Source organism: Haemorhous mexicanus, chromosome Z (genome assembly GCF_027477595.1).
Source record: "Haemorhous mexicanus isolate bHaeMex1 chromosome Z, bHaeMex1.pri, whole genome shotgun sequence".
NCBI classification, from domain to species: domain Eukaryota; kingdom Metazoa; phylum Chordata; class Aves; order Passeriformes; family Fringillidae; genus Haemorhous; species Haemorhous mexicanus.
The window spans coordinates 81,895,161-81,911,595 of NC_082381.1; the positions used below are offsets into that span (position 1 = coordinate 81,895,161).

Sequence of the window (16,435 nt, forward strand, 5' to 3'; positions counted from 1 at the left end):
AAAATAAGTACCTGACTAAATAGATAAATAGATAAATAAATAAATAAATACGTCAATAAATAGGTAGAGAAAGTCCTTGGTCCATCTCAGTGGGAGCGGCCGAATGGCTGGAGATGCAGTGATTGAAGGCTGCGGGTGCCGTGCGGTTGTCGCAGGCCTGTCTCTAGGTCCCGGGGCAGAGGAGGCGTGGGCTTGGAGGTGGCTTTGGGGCGTCGGTGAGCCTTGGCGTGCGGGTGTTTGCGCTAGCGGCGCATGGCGCGTGTGAGGTTGTGGAGGTGCTGTAGGGAGGCACGAGCTTCGAGGCGGACGTGGTCCCAGGCGCAGGCGCTGTGCTTGTGGGCGTGGAGGAAGAGGTGGATGTCCCTGAAGTACTTGTTGATGGCCAGCAGCGGGTTGCGTGGTCCTTTGAAGGGCGTGGCCTTGTCGGCGAGGCATTGCTCCAGGTGGTGGATGTGGTGCTGCAGCTTGTTGAGGAGGTGGTTGCGAGCCTGGCTGGGCCAGTGCTGACGGGTGCCGTTGGAGCTGAGGGTGTGGAAGAGGTGCTGCAGGATGCGGAGGGCGGTGGCGGCGGCTTGCTGCGGCTGGAGGTTGTTGTGGAGCAGGGTGTCGGGGAAGAAGGGCGGCTCTTGGAGGTGGCAGGGCTGTGTGTGGCTGGCAGCCATGTCCTGCAGGAGGCGGAGAGCGTCGCCGGGGAAGGTGTCCTCGTGCGTCCACAGGTGTTGGCAGGCCAGGCTGGGGGCCAGAGCGGCGAGGAGGAGCAGGAGCGCCGGGGCGGCGTGCGGCAGGCGTGGCCGTGTGGCTGTGGGCGCAGCCATGGTGGCTCTGTGGCTGCTGTCGGGTGGTGCGGCGCAGGAGGAGCCTGCCGAGGCTGGCTGGTGCTGCTGGTGCTGCTGGTGGCTGTGCTTGGGGTGCCGCCGGGTGCGCGGCTTTGTATGCCAGGCAGCTTTCCCTTCATCGCTTTCCGATTGCCGGCAGTTTCCGCCCGTGGTTTCCAGTCTCTGCTGGTGGCTCTGGTGGTTTTGGGGAAGGGTTTTGTTGGGGTCTCCGTGGTTGGGGATTGTGGTGGCAGCGAAATTGCTGCCACCATTGCGGTGTGCCGGGCTTGCGAAAGCTCAGGCTCAGAGGCCTCGGTGTCAGGCGTGCTGGAGAGGCGTCTTGGCTGTTCCCTTTCACCTGCCGGGCCAGCTGCACGGTCTGTGCTGTGCAACCGGGTCTGTCTTTGTGCCCCAAGCATTGTTTCCACCTGCAAAGGCCTGCTGCTGCCTGTGGTCACTTTTCCTTTCACTTTGTGGCTTGCCTTTATTTTCATCTTAGCCCCTGTTTTCCTTTTGTGGTTGCAAGGGATGTGCGGTGATGTCAGCGGGCGGGAGCTGGCGTTTCCCCTCCTGCGGTGAATGCCCAGGGGCAGTGTTCGAGGGGCTGGCCGTGCACGTGGGCTTTGGGGGCCTGAGTGTGCCCTTTCCCTTGCACGGAGGCAGGCGCTGCACCTGCTGCTGTGTTTGGGAGGAGCCAGCAACAAGGCAGGCGAGAAAGGCTCAGCGAAGAAGTCGGCCAAAGGGAAGGGCTTTGCTCTTACTGTCCTGCTTGCTCCGATGGCTGTGGCCCTGGAGCACGGGTGTGCTTTGGAGAGCCACGCCCTGGCGGATGAGGCGGCCGGAGGGAAAAGAGGAGCGTCCCCCATGAAAGAAATGGTGTTGTGTTTTGGCATTGCCAGAGCCCTTGGCTGCAACGGTGTGTCCTGTTCAGGGCTCCTTGGGCTGTGACAGGTGTGGCGTTTTTGGAGGGGATGGCTCTGAAGGTGCACACCGGGGTGCAGAGGACGTCCCTTGTGAGCAAGGCTGAGGGAGCTGGGCTTCTTTGGCTGGAGTAGTGATGGTTTGCCCGTAGTTTCAGATGCCTTTCCAAAAGGGCGCAAAATCTGGCCATCGGTGAAGAGGAATTTGGGGTGTGCAGAGATCTGCAAGGGGACGATCAGCCTGGCCTCGTGGAGAAACGGTGGGATTGTTGCTCGGAGCGGCTCATGGGAAGTGAAGGTTCTAGACTTTTGGGGCAAAGAGCCTGTGGAGACGAGTGGCTGTTTGTAGCCTTGAGGGTCTCAGGGATCTGCAGGCGCGCTGCCCAAGTCGCGCAAGGCAAGTGCCGGGAGCCCTGCCTGAAGAATGGAGGTGCCCAGGCCACCGTAGGAGAGGGCCAAGTTTGAGACCATCTTAGCAAGCCGAATGCGTACGGGTCGATGGCAGGTGAAGAGGTTCATGCGTGAGTCCTGAGGGAACTTTCAGATGGAGTTGCTAGGCCAGTGTGGATGGCTTTTGAAGCCTGGTGTCTGTCAGTTGGAGTTGCCAAGAAGTGGTAGAAGGGAAAGACAAGCCCCGTTTTGAGAAAGGGAAAAGCGGAAAGGTGTGGGAACTACGGAGCATTCAGGCTGAGCTCCGTGTCAGGCAAGAAGATGAGGCTGCCTCTGCCGGGGACCAGGCCGAGGCCGATGGAGAGCAAAGAGGTGATTGGTACCAGGGAGCATGGCATTCCAAAGTGCAAAATAGCCATTCCTGGTGGTTTTTTGGCGCTGTTCTGCGGTTGGGGCTCCACAGCAGTGGTGGATAGGGGCAGGCTAGGCGACCTTGTGTGCCTGGCTTTGTGCAAAGTGCTTGACAGTGTCCTGTGGCCGCATTTCTCTTGACAAGAGAATCAAGGCACAACTTCTCAAGGATATTTTCTGGGAAATGCAGAGATGCAACCTCCAAGAAAGAAAAAACAACAGTTATCCCAATTGCTGCGCCTTTCTTTGTGCAGGAGTGGGAATTGGTCATTGGATTCTGCTGGGAGTGTTTTGTTTTCTGGACCAGTCTCTGCAAGCTGTGTCTTGCTGGTCAGAAGACAGTCCCAAGATGTGTTTGAGTTGAGTGCTTGTGCAGTTTCAGTTTAGATGTAGTGGAATCTATTGGAATATAGCATAAAACAATAGAGTATAATAAAGTAATTAATTAGCCCTCGTCTATCGAGGGAGTCCTCCTTGTCATTTCTTCCTGCACGTCGGGGGCCGTGCTTTTACTGTAGTGTCCTGCATGGCATCGTTGCCTGTGAGTCAGAGCGGCATGGATTGGAGGGATGGGGCACGGAGTGGATAAAGCCGATGAGGTGCAGCGGTGCTCTCCAGCCTTCGTGTGTTTTGCTCAGTGTGCTTCCGTGGTGTTGGCCAAAACCACGGTGGCAGTGTTTTTGCACAGGGGCTGCTGCAGGATGCTGCTTGGGCAGGTGCCATTGAGGAGAGTGGACAGGGGCCGTGTGGAGCAGGGCTTGGAGTAGGTGCTCCGGGGAGATGGCTTTCCCCTGGCGCAAAGAGTGGTTGCGGTGCTAGAGAGAGGAGAGGCGGTGGCAAGGGTTTTGTCACAGGTCTTTATTTCCAGTGTCATAAATAAGGGAAGAGGTAGAAAAATAAGTACCTGACTAAATAGATAAATAGATAAATAAATAAATAAATAAACAAATAAATACGTCAATAAATAGGTAGAGAAAGTCCTTGGTCCATCTCAGTGGGAGCGGCCGAATGGCTGGAGATGCAGTGATTGAAGGCTGCGGGTGCCGTGCGGTTGTCGCAGGCCTGTCTCTAGGTCCCGGGGCAGAGGAGGCGTGGGCTTGGAGGTGGCTTTGGGGCGTCGGTGAGCCTTGGCGTGCGGGTGTTTGCGCTAGCGGCGCATGGCGCGTGTGAGGTTGTGGAGGTGCTGTAGGGAGGCACGAGCTTCGAGGCGGACGTGGTCCCAGGCGCAGGCGCTGTGCTTGTGGGCGTGGAGGAAGAGGTGGATGTCCCTGAAGTACTTGTTGATGGCGAGCAGCGGGTTGCGTGGTCCTTTGAAGGGCGTGGCCTTGTCGGCGAGGCATTGCTCCAGGTGGTGGATGTGGTGCTGCAGCTTGTTGAGGAGGTGGTTGCGAGCCTGGCTGGGCCAGTGCTGACGGGTGCCGTTGGAGCTGAGGGTGTGGAAGAGGTGCTGCAGGATGCGGAGGGCGGTGGCGGCGGCTTGCTGCGGCTGGAGGTTGTTGTGGAGCAGGGTGTCGGGGAAGAAGGGCGGCTCTTGGAGGTGGCAGGGCTGTGTGTGGCTGGCAGCCATGTCCTGCAGGAGGCGGAGAGCGTCGCCGGGGAAGGTGTCCTTGTGCGTCCACAGGTGTTGGCAGGCCAGGCTGGGGGCCAGAGCGGCGAGGAGGAGCAGGAGCGCCGGGGCGGCGTGCGGCAGGCGTGGCCGTGTGGCTGTGGGCGCAGCCATGGTGGCTCTGTGGCTGCTGTCGGGTGGTGCGGCGCAGGAGGAGCCTGCCGAGGCTGGCTGGTGCTGCTGGTGCTGCTGGTGGCTGTGCTTGGGGTGCCGCCGGGTGCGCGGCTTTGTATGCCAGGCAGCTTTCCCTTCATCGCTTTCCGATTGCCGGCAGTTTCCGCCCGTGGTTTCCAGTCTCTGCTGGTGGCTCTGGTGGTTTTGGGGAAGGGTTTTGTAGGGGTCTCCATGGTTGGGGATTGTGGTGGCAGCGAAATTGCTGCCACCATTGCGGTGTGCCGGGCTTGCGAAAGCTCAGGCTCAGAGGCCTCGGTGTCAGGCGTGCTGGAGAGGCGTCTTGGCTGTTCCCTTTCACCTGCCGGGCCAGCTGCACGGTCTGTGCTGTGCAACCGGATCTGTCTTTGTGCCCCAAGCATTGTTTCCACCTGCAAAGGCCTGCTGCTGCCTGTGGTCACTTTTCCTTTCACTTTGTGGCTTGCCTTTATTTTCATCTTAGCCCCTGTTTTCCTTTTGTGGTTGCAAGGGATGTGCGGTGATGTCAGCGGGCGGGAGCTGGCGTTTCCCCTCCTGCGGTGAATGCCCAGGGGCAGTGTTCGAGGGGCTGGCCGTGCACGTGGGCCTTGGGGGCCTGAGTGTGCCCTTTCCCTTGCACGGAGGCAGGCGCTGCACCTGCTGCTGTGTTTGGGAGGAGCCAGCAACAAGGCAGGCGAGAAAGGCTCAGCGAAGAAGTCGGCCAAAGGGAAGGGCTTTGCTCTTACTGTCCTGCTTGCTCCGATGGCTGTGGCCCTGGAGCACGGGTGTGCGTTGGAGAGCCACGCCCTGGCGGATGAGGCAGCCGGAGGGAAAAGAGGAGCGTCCCCCATGAAAGAAATGGTGTTGTGTTTTGGCATTGCCAGAGCCCTTGGCTGCAACGGTGTGTCCTGTTCAGGGCTCCTTGGGCTGTGACAGGTGTGGCGTTTTTGGAGGGGATGGCTCTGAAGGTGCACACCGGGGTGCAGAGGACGTCCCTTGTGAGCAAGGCTGAGGGAGCTGGGCTTCTTTGGCTGGAGTAGTGATGGTTTGCCCGTAGTTTCAGATGCCTTTCCAAAAGGGCGCAAAATCTGGCCATCGGTGAAGAGGAATTTGGGGTGTGCAGAGATCTGCAAGGGGACGATCAGCCTGGCCTCGTGGAGAAACGGTGGGATTGTTGCTCGGAGCGGCTCATGGGAAGTGAAGGTTCTAGACTTTTGGGGCAAAGAGCCTGTGGAGACGAGTGGCTGTTTGTAGCCTTGAGGGTCTCAGGGATCTGCAGGCGCGCTGCCCAAGTCGCGCAAGGCAAGTGCCGGGAGCCCTGCCTGAAGAATGGAGGTGCCCAGGCCACCGTAGGAGAGGGCCAAGTTTGAGACCATCTTAGCAAGCCGAATGCGTACGGGTCGATGGCAGGTGAAGAGGTTCATGCGTGAGTCCTGAGGGAACTTTCAGATGGAGTTGCTAGGCCAGTGTGGATGGCTTTTGAAGCCTGGTGTCTGTCAGTTGGAGTTGCCAAGAAGTGGTAGAAGGGAAAGACAAGCCCCGTTTTGAGAAAGGGAAAAGCGGAAAGGTGTGGGAACTACGGAGCATTCAGGCTGAGCTCCGTGTCAGGCAAGAAGATGAGGCTGCCTCTGCCGGGGACTAGGCCGAGGCCGATGGAGAGCAAAGAGGTGATTGGTACCAGGGAGCATGGCATTCCAAAGTGCAAAATAGCCATTCCTGGTGGTTTTTTGGCGCTGTTCTGCGGTTGGGGCTCCACAGCAGTGGTGGATAGGGGCAGGCTAGGCGACCTTGTGTGCCTGGCTTTGTGCAAAGTGCTTGACAGTGTCCTGTGGCCGCATTTCTCTTGACAAGAGAATCAAGGCACAACTTCTCAAGGATATTTTCTGGGAAATGCAGAGATGCAACCTCCAAGAAAGAAAAAACAACAGTTATCCCAATTGCTGCGCCTTTCTTTGTGCAGGAGTGGGAATTGGTCATTGGATTCTGCTGGGAGTGTTTTGTTTTCTGGACCAGTCTCTGCAAGCTGTGTCTTGCTGGTCAGAAGACAGTCCCAAGATGTGTTTGAGTTGAGTGCTTGTGCAGTTTCAGTTTAGATGTAGTGGAATCTATTGGAATATAGCATAAAACAATAGAGTATAATAAAGTAATTAATTAGCCCTCGTCTATCGAGGGAGTCCTCCTTGTCATTTCTTCCTGCACGTCGGGGGCCGTGCTTTTACTGTAGTGTCCTGCATGGCATCGTTGCCTGTGAGTCAGAGCGGCATGGATTGGAGGGATGGGGCACGGAGTGGATAAAGCCGATGAGGTGCAGCGGTGCTCTCCAGCCTTCGTGTGTTTTGCTCAGTGTGCTTCCGTGGTGTTGGCCAAAACCACGGTGGCAGTGTTTTTGCACAGGGGCTGCTGCAGGATGCTGCTTGGGCAGGTGCCATTGAGGAGAGTGGACAGGGGCCGTGTGGAGCAGGGCTTGGAGTAGGTGCTCCGGGGAGATGGCTTTCCCCTGGCGCAAAGAGTGGTTGCGGTGCTAGAGAGAGGAGAGGCGGTGGCAAGGGTTTTGTCACAGGTCTTTATTTCCAGTGTCATAAATAAGGGAAGAGGTAGAAAAATAAGTACCTGACTAAATAGATAAATAGATAAATAAATAAATAAATAAACAAATAAATACGTCAATAAATAGGTAGAGAAAGTCCTTGGTCCATCTCAGTGGGAGCGGCCGAATGGCTGGAGATGCAGTGATTGAAGGCTGCGGGTGCCGTGCGGTTGTCGCAGGCCTGTCTCTAGGTCCCGGGGCAGAGGAGGCGTGGGCTTGGAGGTGGCTTTGGGGCGTCGGTGAGCCTTGGCGTGCGGGTGTTTGCGCTAGCGGCGCATGGCGCGTGTGAGGTTGTGGAGGTGCTGTAGGGAGGCACGAGCTTCGAGGCGGACGTGGTCCCAGGCGCAGGCGCTGTGCTTGTGGGCGTGGAGGAAGAGGTGGATGTCCCTGAAGTACTTGTTGATGGCCAGCAGCGGGTTGCGTGGTCCTTTGAAGGGCGTGGCCTTGTCGGCGAGGCATTGCTCCAGGTGGTGGATGTGGTGCTGCAGCTTGTTGAGGAGGTGGTTGCGAGCCTGGCTGGGCCAGTGCTGACGGGTGCCGTTGGAGCTGAGGGTGTGGAAGAGGTGCTGCAGGATGCGGAGGGCGGTGGCGGCGGCTTGCTGCGGCTGGAGGTTGTTGTGGAGCAGGGTGTCGGGGAAGAAGGGCGGCTCTTGGAGGTGGCAGGGCTGTGTGTGGCTGGCAGCCATGTCCTGCAGGAGGCGGAGAGCGTCGCCGGGGAAGGTGTCCTCGTGCGTCCACAGGTGTTGGCAGGCCAGGCTGGGGGCCAGAGCGGCGAGGAGGAGCAGGAGCGCCGGGGCGGCGTGCGGCAGGCGTGGCCGTGTGGCTGTGGGCGCAGCCATGGTGGCTCTGTGGCTGCTGTCGGGTGGTGCGGCGCAGGAGGAGCCTGCCGAGGCTGGCTGGTGCTGCTGGTGCTGCTGGTGGCTGTGCTTGGGGTGCCGCCGGGTGCGCGGCTTTGTATGCCAGGCAGCTTTCCCTTCATCGCTTTCCGATTGCCGGCAGTTTCCGCCCGTGGTTTCCAGTCTCTGCTGGTGGCTCTGGTGGTTTTGGGGAAGGGTTTTGTTGGGGTCTCCGTGGTTGGGGATTGTGGTGGCAGCGAAATTGCTGCCACCATTGCGGTGTGCCGGGCTTGCGAAAGCTCAGGCTCAGAGGCCTCGGTGTCAGGCGTGCTGGAGAGGCGTCTTGGCTGTTCCCTTTCACCTGCCGGGCCAGCTGCACGGTCTGTGCTGTGCAACCGGGTCTGTCTTTGTGCCCCAAGCATTGTTTCCACCTGCAAAGGCCTGCTGCTGCCTGTGGTCACTTTTCCTTTCACTTTGTGGCTTGCCTTTATTTTCATCTTAGCCCCTGTTTTCCTTTTGTGGTTGCAAGGGATGTGCGGTGATGTCAGCGGGCGGGAGCTGGCGTTTCCCCTCCTGCGGTGAATGCCCAGGGGCAGTGTTCGAGGGGCTGGCCGTGCACGTGGGCTTTGGGGGCCTGAGTGTGCCCTTTCCCTTGCACGGAGGCAGGCGCTGCACCTGCTGCTGTGTTTGGGAGGAGCCAGCAACAAGGCAGGCGAGAAAGGCTCAGCGAAGAAGTCGGCCAAAGGGAAGGGCTTTGCTCTTACTGTCCTGCTTGCTCCGATGGCTGTGGCCCTGGAGCACGGGTGTGCGTTGGAGAGCCACGCCCTGGCGGATGAGGCGGCCGGAGGGAAAAGAGGAGCGTCCCCCATGAAAGAAATGGTGTTGTGTTTTGGCATTGCCAGAGCCCTTGGCTGCAACGGTGTGTCCTGTTCAGGGCTCCTTGGGCTGTGACAGGTGTGGCGTTTTTGGAGGGGATGGCTCTGAAGGTGCACACCGGGGTGCAGAGGACGTCCCTTGTGAGCAAGGCTGAGGGAGCTGGGCTTCTTTGGCTGGAGTAGTGATGGTTTGCCCGTAGTTTCAGATGCCTTTCCAAAAGGGCGCAAAATCTGGCCATCGGTGAAGAGGAATTTGGGGTGTGCAGAGATCTGCAAGGGGACGATCAGCCTGGCCTCGTGGAGAAACGGTGGGATTGTTGCTCGGAGCGGCTCATGGGAAGTGAAGGTTCTAGACTTTTGGGGCAAAGAGCCTGTGGAGACGAGTGGCTGTTTGTAGCCTTGAGGGTCTCAGGGATCTGCAGGCGCGCTGCCCAAGTCGCGCAAGGCAAGTGCCGGGAGCCCTGCCTGAAGAATGGAGGTGCCCAGGCCACCGTAGGAGAGGGCCAAGTTTGAGACCATCTTAGCAAGCCGAATGCGTACGGGTCGATGGCAGGTGAAGAGGTTCATGCGTGAGTCCTGAGGGAACTTTCAGATGGAGTTGCTAGGCCAGTGTGGATGGCTTTTGAAGCCTGGTGTCTGTCAGTTGGAGTTGCCAAGAAGTGGTAGAAGGGAAAGACAAGCCCCGTTTTGAGAAAGGGAAAAGCGGAAAGGTGTGGGAACTACGGAGCATTCAGGCTGAGCTCCGTGTCAGGCAAGAAGATGAGGCTGCCTCTGCCGGGGACTAGGCCGAGGCCGATGGAGAGCAAAGAGGTGATTGGTACCAGGGAGCATGGCATTCCAAAGTGCAAAATAGCCATTCCTGGTGGTTTTTTGGCGCTGTTCTGCGGTTGGGGCTCCACAGCAGTGGTGGATAGGGGCAGGCTAGGCGACCTTGTGTGCCTGGCTTTGTGCAAAGTGCTTGACAGTGTCCTGTGGCCGCATTTCTCTTGACAAGAGAATCAAGGCACAACTTCTCAAGGATATTTTCTGGGAAATGCAGAGATGCAACCTCCAAGAAAGAAAAAACAACAGTTATCCCAATTGCTGCGCCTTTCTTTGTGCAGGAGTGGGAATTGGTCATTGGATTCTGCTGGGAGTGTTTTGTTTTCTGGACCAGTCTCTGCAAGCTGTGTCTTGCTGGTCAGAAGACAGTCCCAAGATGTGTTTGAGTTGAGTGCTTGTGCAGTTTCAGTTTAGATGTAGTGGAATCTATTGGAATATAGCATAAAACAATAGAGTATAATAAAGTAATTAATTAGCCCTCATCTATCGAGGGAGTCCTCCTTGTCATTTCTTCCTGCACGTCGGGGGCCGTGCTTTTACTGTAGTGTCCTGCATGGCATCGTTGCCTGTGAGTCAGAGCGGCATGGATTGGAGGGATGGGGCACGGAGTGGATAAAGCCGATGAGGTGCAGCGGTGCTCTCCAGCCTTCGTGTGTTTTGCTCAGTGTGCTTCCGTGGTGTTGGCCAAAACCACGGTGGCAGTGTTTTTGCACAGGGGCTGCTGCAGGATGCTGCTTGGGCAGGTGCCATTGAGGAGAGTGGACAGGGGCCGTGTGGAGCAGGGCTTGGAGTAGGTGCTCCGGGGAGATGGCTTTCCCCTGGCGCAAAGAGTGGTTGCGGTGCTAGAGAGAGGAGAGGCGGTGGCAAGGGTTTTGTCACAGGTCTTTATTTCCAGTGTCATAAATAAGGGAAGAGGTAGAAAAATAAGTACCTGACTAAATAGATAAATAGATAAATAAATAAATAAATAAACAAATAAATACGTCAATAAATAGGTAGAGAAAGTCCTTGGTCCATCTCAGTGGGAGCGGCCGAATGGCTGGAGATGCAGTGATTGAAGGCTGCGGGTGCCGTGCGGTTGTCGCAGGCCTGTCTCTAGGTCCCGGGGCAGAGGAGGCGTGGGCTTGGAGGTGGCTTTGGGGCGTCGGTGAGCCTTGGCGTGCGGGTGTTTGCGCTAGCGGCGCATGGCGCGTGTGAGGTTGTGGAGGTGCTGTAGGGAGGCACGAGCTTCGAGGCGGACGTGGTCCCAGGCGCAGGCGCTGTGCTTGTGGGCGTGGAGGAAGAGGTGGATGTCCCTGAAGTACTTGTTGATGGCGAGCAGCGGGTTGCGTGGTCCTTTGAAGGGCGTGGCCTTGTCGGCGAGGCATTGCTCCAGGTGGTGGATGTGGTGCTGCAGCTTGTTGAGGAGGTGGTTGCGAGCCTGGCTGGGCCAGTGCTGACGGGTGCCGTTGGAGCTGAGGGTGTGGAAGAGGTGCTGCAGGATGCGGAGGGCGGTGGCGGCGGCTTGCTGCGGCTGGAGGTTGTTGTGGAGCAGGGTGTCGGGGAAGAAGGGCGGCTCTTGGAGGTGGCAGGGCTGTGTGTGGCTGGCAGCCATGTCCTGCAGGAGGCGGAGAGCGTCGCCGGGGAAGGTGTCCTCGTGCGTCCACAGGTGTTGGCAGGCCAGGCTGGGGGCCAGAGCGGCGAGGAGGAGCAGGAGCGCCGGGGCGGCGTGCGGCAGGCGTGGCCGTGTGGCTGTGGGCGCAGCCATGGTGGCTCTGTGGCTGCTGTCGGGTGGTGCGGCGCAGGAGGAGCCTGCCGAGGCTGGCTGGTGCTGCTGGTGCTGCTGGTGGCTGTGCTTGGGGTGCCGCCGGGTGCGCGGCTTTGTATGCAAGGCAGCTTTCCCTTCATCGCTTTCCGATTGCCGGCAGTTTCCGCCCGTGGTTTCCAGTCTCTGCTGGTGGCTCTGGTGGTTTTGGGGAAGGGTTTTGTTGGGGTCTCCGTGGTTGGGGATTGTGGTGGCAGCGAAATTGCTGCCACCATTGCGGTGTGCCGGGCTTGCGAAAGCTCAGGCTCAGAGGCCTCGGTGTCAGGCGTGCTGGAGAGGCGTCTTGGCTGTTCCCTTTCACCTGCCGGGCCAGCTGCACGGTCTGTGCTGTGCAACCGGGTCTGTCTTTGTGCCCCAAGCATTGTTTCCACCTGCAAAGGCCTGCTGCTGCCTGTGGTCACTTTTCCTTTCACTTTGTGGCTTGCCTTTATTTTCATCTTAGCCCCTGTTTTCCTTTTGTGGTTGCAAGGGATGTGCGGTGATGTCAGCGGGCGGGAGCTGGCGTTTCCCCTCCTGCGGTGAATGCCCAGGGGCAGTGTTCGAGGGGCTGGCCGTGCACGTGGGCTTTGGGGGCCTGAGTGTGCCCTTTCCCTTGCACGGAGGCAGGCGCTGCACCTGCTGCTGTGTTTGGGAGGAGCCAGCAACAAGGCAGGCGAGAAAGGCTCAGCGAAGAAGTCGGCCAAAGGGAAGGGCTTTGCTCTTACTGTCCTGCTTGCTCCGATGGCTGTGGCCCTGGAGCACGGGTGTGCTTTGGAGAGCCACGCCCTGGCGGATGAGGCGGCCGGAGGGAAAAGAGGAGCGTCCCCCATGAAAGAAATGGTGTTGTGTTTTGGCATTGCCAGAGCCCTTGGCTGCAACGGTGTGTCCTGTTCAGGGCTCCTTGGGCTGTGACAGGTGTGGCGTTTTTGGAGGGGATGGCTCTGAAGGTGCACACCGGGGTGCAGAGGACGTCCCTTGTGAGCAAGGCTGAGGGAGCTGGGCTTCTTTGGCTGGAGTAGTGATGGTTTGCCCGTAGTTTCAGATGCCTTTCCAAAAGGGCGCAAAATCTGGCCATCGGTGAAGAGGAATTTGGGGTGTGCAGAGATCTGCAAGGGGACGATCAGCCTGGCCTCGTGGAGAAACGGTGGGATTGTTGCTCGGAGCGGCTCATGGGAAGTGAAGGTTCTAGACTTTTGGGGCAAAGAGCCTGTGGAGACGAGTGGCTGTTTGTAGCCTTGAGCGTCTCAGGGATCTGCAGGCGCGCTGCCCAAGTCGCGCAAGGCAAGTGCCGGGAGCCCTGCCTGAAGAATGGAGGTGCCCAGGCCACCGTAGGAGAGGGCCAAGTTTGAGACCATCTTAGCAAGCCGAATGCGTACGGGTCGATGGCAGGTGAAGAGGTTCATGCGTGAGTCCTGAGGGAACTTTCAGATGGAGTTGCTAGGCCAGTGTGGATGGCTTTTGAAGCCTGGTGTCTGTCAGTTGGAGTTGCCAAGAAGTGGTAGAAGGGAAAGACAAGCCCCGTTTTGAGAAAGGGAAAAGCGGAAAGGTGTGGGAACTACGGAGCATTCAGGCTGAGCTCCGTGTCAGGCAAGAAGATGAGGCTGCCTCTGCCGGGGACTAGGCCGAGGCCGATGGAGAGCAAAGAGGTGATTGGTACCAGGGAGCATGGCATTCCAAAGTGCAAAATAGCCATTCCTGGTGGTTTTTTGGCGCTGTTCTGCGGTTGGGGCTCCACAGCAGTGGTGGATAGGGGCAGGCTAGGCGACCTTGTGTGCCTGGCTTTGTGCAAAGTGCTTGACAGTGTCCTGTGGCCGCATTTCTCTTGACAAGAGAATCAAGGCACAACTTCTCAAGGATATTTTCTGGGAAATGCAGAGATGCAACCTCCAAGAAAGAAAAAACAACAGTTATCCCAATTGCTGCGCCTTTCTTTGTGCAGGAGTGGGAATTGGTCATTGGATTCTGCTGGGAGTGTTTTGTTTTCTGGACCAGTCTCTGCAAGCTGTGTCTTGCTGGTCAGAAGACAGTCCCAAGATGTGTTTGAGTTGAGTGCTTGTGCAGTTTCAGTTTAGATGTAGTGGAATCTATTGGAATATAGCATAAAACAATAGAGTATAATAAAGTAATTAATTAGCCCTCGTCTATCGAGGGAGTCCTCCTTGTCATTTCTTCCTGCACGTCGGGGGCCGTGCTTTTACTGTAGTGTCCTGCATGGCATCGTTGCCTGTGAGTCAGAGCGGCATGGATTGGAGGGATGGGGCACGGAGTGGATAAAGCCGATGAGGTGCAGCGGTGCTCTCCAGCCTTCGTGTGTTTTGCTCAGTGTGCTTCCGTGGTGTTGGCCAAAACCACGGTGGCAGTGTTTTTGCACAGGGGCTGCTGCAGGATGCTGCTTGGGCAGGTGCCATTGAGGAGAGTGGACAGGGGCCGTGTGGAGCAGGGCTTGGAGTAGGTGCTCCGGGGAGATGGCTTTCCCCTGGCGCAAAGAGTGGTTGCGGTGCTAGAGAGAGGAGAGGCGGTGGCAAGGGTTTTGTCACAGGTCTTTATTTCCAGTGTCATAAATAAGGGAAGAGGTAGAAAAATAAGTACCTGACTAAATAGATAAATAGATAAATAAATAAATAAATAAACAAATAAATACGTCAATAAATAGGTAGAGAAAGTCCTTGGTCCATCTCAGTGGGAGCGGCCGAATGGCTGGAGATGCAGTGATTGAAGGCTGCGGGTGCCGTGCGGTTGTCGCAGGCCTGTCTCTAGGTCCCGGGGCAGAGGAGGCGTGGGCTTGGAGGTGGCTTTGGGGCGTCGGTGAGCCTTGGCGTGCGGGTGTTTGCGCTAGCGGCGCATGGCGCGTGTGAGGTTGTGGAGGTGCTGTAGGGAGGCACGAGCTTCGAGGCGGACGTGGTCCCAGGCGCAGGCGCTGTGCTTGTGGGCGTGGAGGAAGAGGTGGATGTCCCTGAAGTACTTGTTGATGGCCAGCAGCGGGTTGCGTGGTCCTTTGAAGGGCGTGGCCTTGTCGGCGAGGCATTGCTCCAGGTGGTGGATGTGGTGCTGCAGCTTGTTGAGGAGGTGGTTGCGAGCCTGGCTGGGCCAGTGCTGACGGGTGCCGTTGGAGCTGAGGGTGTGGAAGAGGTGCTGCAGGATGCGGAGGGCGGTGGCGGCGGCTTGCTGCGGCTGGAGGTTGTTGTGGAGCAGGGTGTCGGGGAAGAAGGGCGGCTCTTGGAGGTGGCAGGGCTGTGTGTGGCTGGCAGCCATGTCCTGCAGGAGGCGGAGAGCGTCGCCGGGGAAGGTGTCCTCGTGCGTCCACAGGTGTTGGCAGGCCAGGCTGGGGGCCAGAGCGGCGAGGAGGAGCAGGAGCGCCGGGGCGGCGTGTGGCAGGCGTGGCCGTGTGGCTGTGGGCGCAGCCATGGTGGCTCTGTGGCTGCTGTCGGGTGGTGCGGCGCAGGAGGAGCCTGCCGAGGCTGGCTGGTGCTGCTGGTGCTGCTGGTGGCTGTGCTTGGGGTGCCGCCGGGTGCGCGGCTTTGTATGCCAGGCAGCTTTCCCTTCATCGCTTTCCGATTGCCGGCAGTTTCCGCCCGTGGTTTCCAGTCTCTGCTGGTGGCTCTGGTGGTTTTGGGGAAGGGTTTTGTTGGGGTCTCCGTGGTTGGGGATTGTGGTGGCAGCGAAATTGCTGCCACCATTGCGGTGTGCCGGGCTTGCGAAAGCTCAGGCTCAGAGGCCTCGGTGTCAGGCGTGCTGGAGAGGCGTCTTGGCTGTTCCCTTTCACCTGCCGGGCCAGCTGCACGGTCTGTGCTGTGCAACCGGGTCTGTCTTTGTGCCCCAAGCATTGTTTCCACCTGCAAAGGCCTGCTGCTGCCTGTGGTCACTTTTCCTTTCACTTTGTGGCTTGCCTTTATTTTCATCTTAGCCCCTGTTTTCCTTTTGTGGTTGCAAGGGATGTGCGGTGATGTCAGCGGGCGGGAGCTGGCGTTTCCCCTCCTGCGGTGAATGCCCAGGGGCAGTGTTCGAGGGGCTGGCCGTGCACATGGGCTTTGGGGGCCTGAGTGTGCCCTTTCCCTTGCACGGAGGCAGGCGCTGCACCTGCTGCTGTGTTTGGGAGGAGCCAGCAACAAGGCAGGCGAGAAAGGCTCAGCGAAGAAGTCGGCCAAAGGGAAGGGCTTTGCTCTTACTGTCCTGCTTGCTCCGATGGCTGTGGCCCTGGAGCACGGGTGTGCTTTGGAGAGCCACGCCCTGGGGGATGAGGCGGCCGGAGGGAAAAGAGGAGCGTCCCCCATGAAAGAAATGGTGTTGTGTTTTGGCATTGCCAGAGCCCTTGGCTGCAACGGTGTGTCCTGTTCAGGGCTCCTTGGGCTGTGACAGGTGTGGCGTTTTTGGAGGGGATGGCTCTGAAGGTGCACACCGGGGTGCAGAGGACGTCCCTTGTGAGCAAGGCTGAGGGAGCTGGGCTTCTTTGGCTGGAGTAGTGATGGTTTGCCCGTAGTTTCAGATGCCTTTCCAAAAGGGCGCAAAATCTGGCCATCGGTGAAGAGGAATTTGGGGTGTGCAGAGATCTGCAAGGGGACGATCAGCCTGGCCTCGTGGAGAAACGGTGGGATTGTTGCTCGGAGCGGCTCATGGGAAGTGAAGGTTCTAGACTTTTGGGGCAAAGAGCCTGTGGAGACGAGTGGCTGTTTGTAGCCTTGAGGGTCTCAGGGATCTGCAGGCGTGCTGCCCAAGTCGCGCAAGGCAAGTGCCGGGAGCCCTGCCTGAAGAATGGAGGTGCCCAGGCCACCGTAGGAGAGGGCCAAGTTTGAGACCATCTTAGCAAGCCGAATGCGTACGGGTCGATGGCAGGTGAAGAGGTTCATGCGTGAGTCCTGAGGGAACTTTCAGATGGAGTTGCTAGGCCAGTGTGGATGGCTTTTGAAGCCTGGTGTCTGTCAGTTGGAGTTGCCAAGAAGTGGTAGAAGGGAAAGACAAGCCCCGTTTTGAGAAAGGGAAAAGCGGAAAGGTGTGGGAACTACGGAGCATTCAGGCTGAGCTCCGTGTCAGGCAAGAAGATGAGGCTGCCTCTGCCGGGGACTAGGCCGAGGCCGATGGAGAGCAAAGAGGTGATTGGTACCAGGGAGCATGGCATTCCAAAGTGCAAAATAGCCATTCCTGGTGGTTTTTTGGCGCTGTTCTGCGGTTGGGGCTCCACAGCAGTGGTGGATAGGGGCAGGCTAGGCGACCTTGTGTGCCTGGCTTTGTGCAAAGTGCTTGACAGTGTCCTGTGGCCGCATTTC

At 58.2% G+C, this 16,435-nt stretch overlaps 5 protein-coding genes across 14 annotated transcripts in view; 1 reads left to right on the top strand and 4 right to left on the bottom strand.

The window, feature by feature from the left end:
* Positions 1–16,435, top strand: part of UBAP2 (ubiquitin associated protein 2) — a 195,880-nt gene that overhangs the window by 74,435 nt on the left and 105,010 nt on the right. The window lies entirely within an intron of this gene.
* Positions 243–815, bottom strand: LOC132341983 (interferon-like). Its single transcript, XM_059874160.1, has one exon. It carries the CDS (start codon positions 813–815, stop codon positions 243–245), a length of 573 nt encoding a protein of 190 aa, XP_059730143.1.
* Positions 7,125–7,697, bottom strand: LOC132341985 (interferon-like). The gene has a single exon (XM_059874161.1). It carries the CDS (start codon positions 7,695–7,697, stop codon positions 7,125–7,127), a length of 573 nt encoding a protein of 190 aa, XP_059730144.1.
* LOC132341987 (interferon-like) lies at positions 10,566–11,138 on the bottom strand. Its single transcript, XM_059874165.1, has one exon. The coding sequence runs from the start codon at positions 11,136–11,138 to the stop codon at positions 10,566–10,568; it is 573 nt and encodes a 190-aa protein (XP_059730148.1).
* On the bottom strand, positions 14,007–14,579 carry LOC132341988 (interferon-like). The gene has a single exon (XM_059874166.1). It carries the CDS (start codon positions 14,577–14,579, stop codon positions 14,007–14,009), a length of 573 nt encoding a protein of 190 aa, XP_059730149.1.

Excerpts from the sequence above, each read along its gene's own strand:
- LOC132341983 (XM_059874160.1), bottom strand. The coding sequence starts at position 815 with ATGGCTGCGCCCACAGCCACACGGCCACGCCTGCCGCACGCCGCCCCG.
- LOC132341985 (XM_059874161.1), bottom strand. The coding sequence starts at position 7,697 with ATGGCTGCGCCCACAGCCACACGGCCACGCCTGCCGCACGCCGCCCCG.
- LOC132341987 (XM_059874165.1), bottom strand. The coding sequence starts at position 11,138 with ATGGCTGCGCCCACAGCCACACGGCCACGCCTGCCGCACGCCGCCCCG.
- LOC132341988 (XM_059874166.1), bottom strand. The coding sequence starts at position 14,579 with ATGGCTGCGCCCACAGCCACACGGCCACGCCTGCCACACGCCGCCCCG.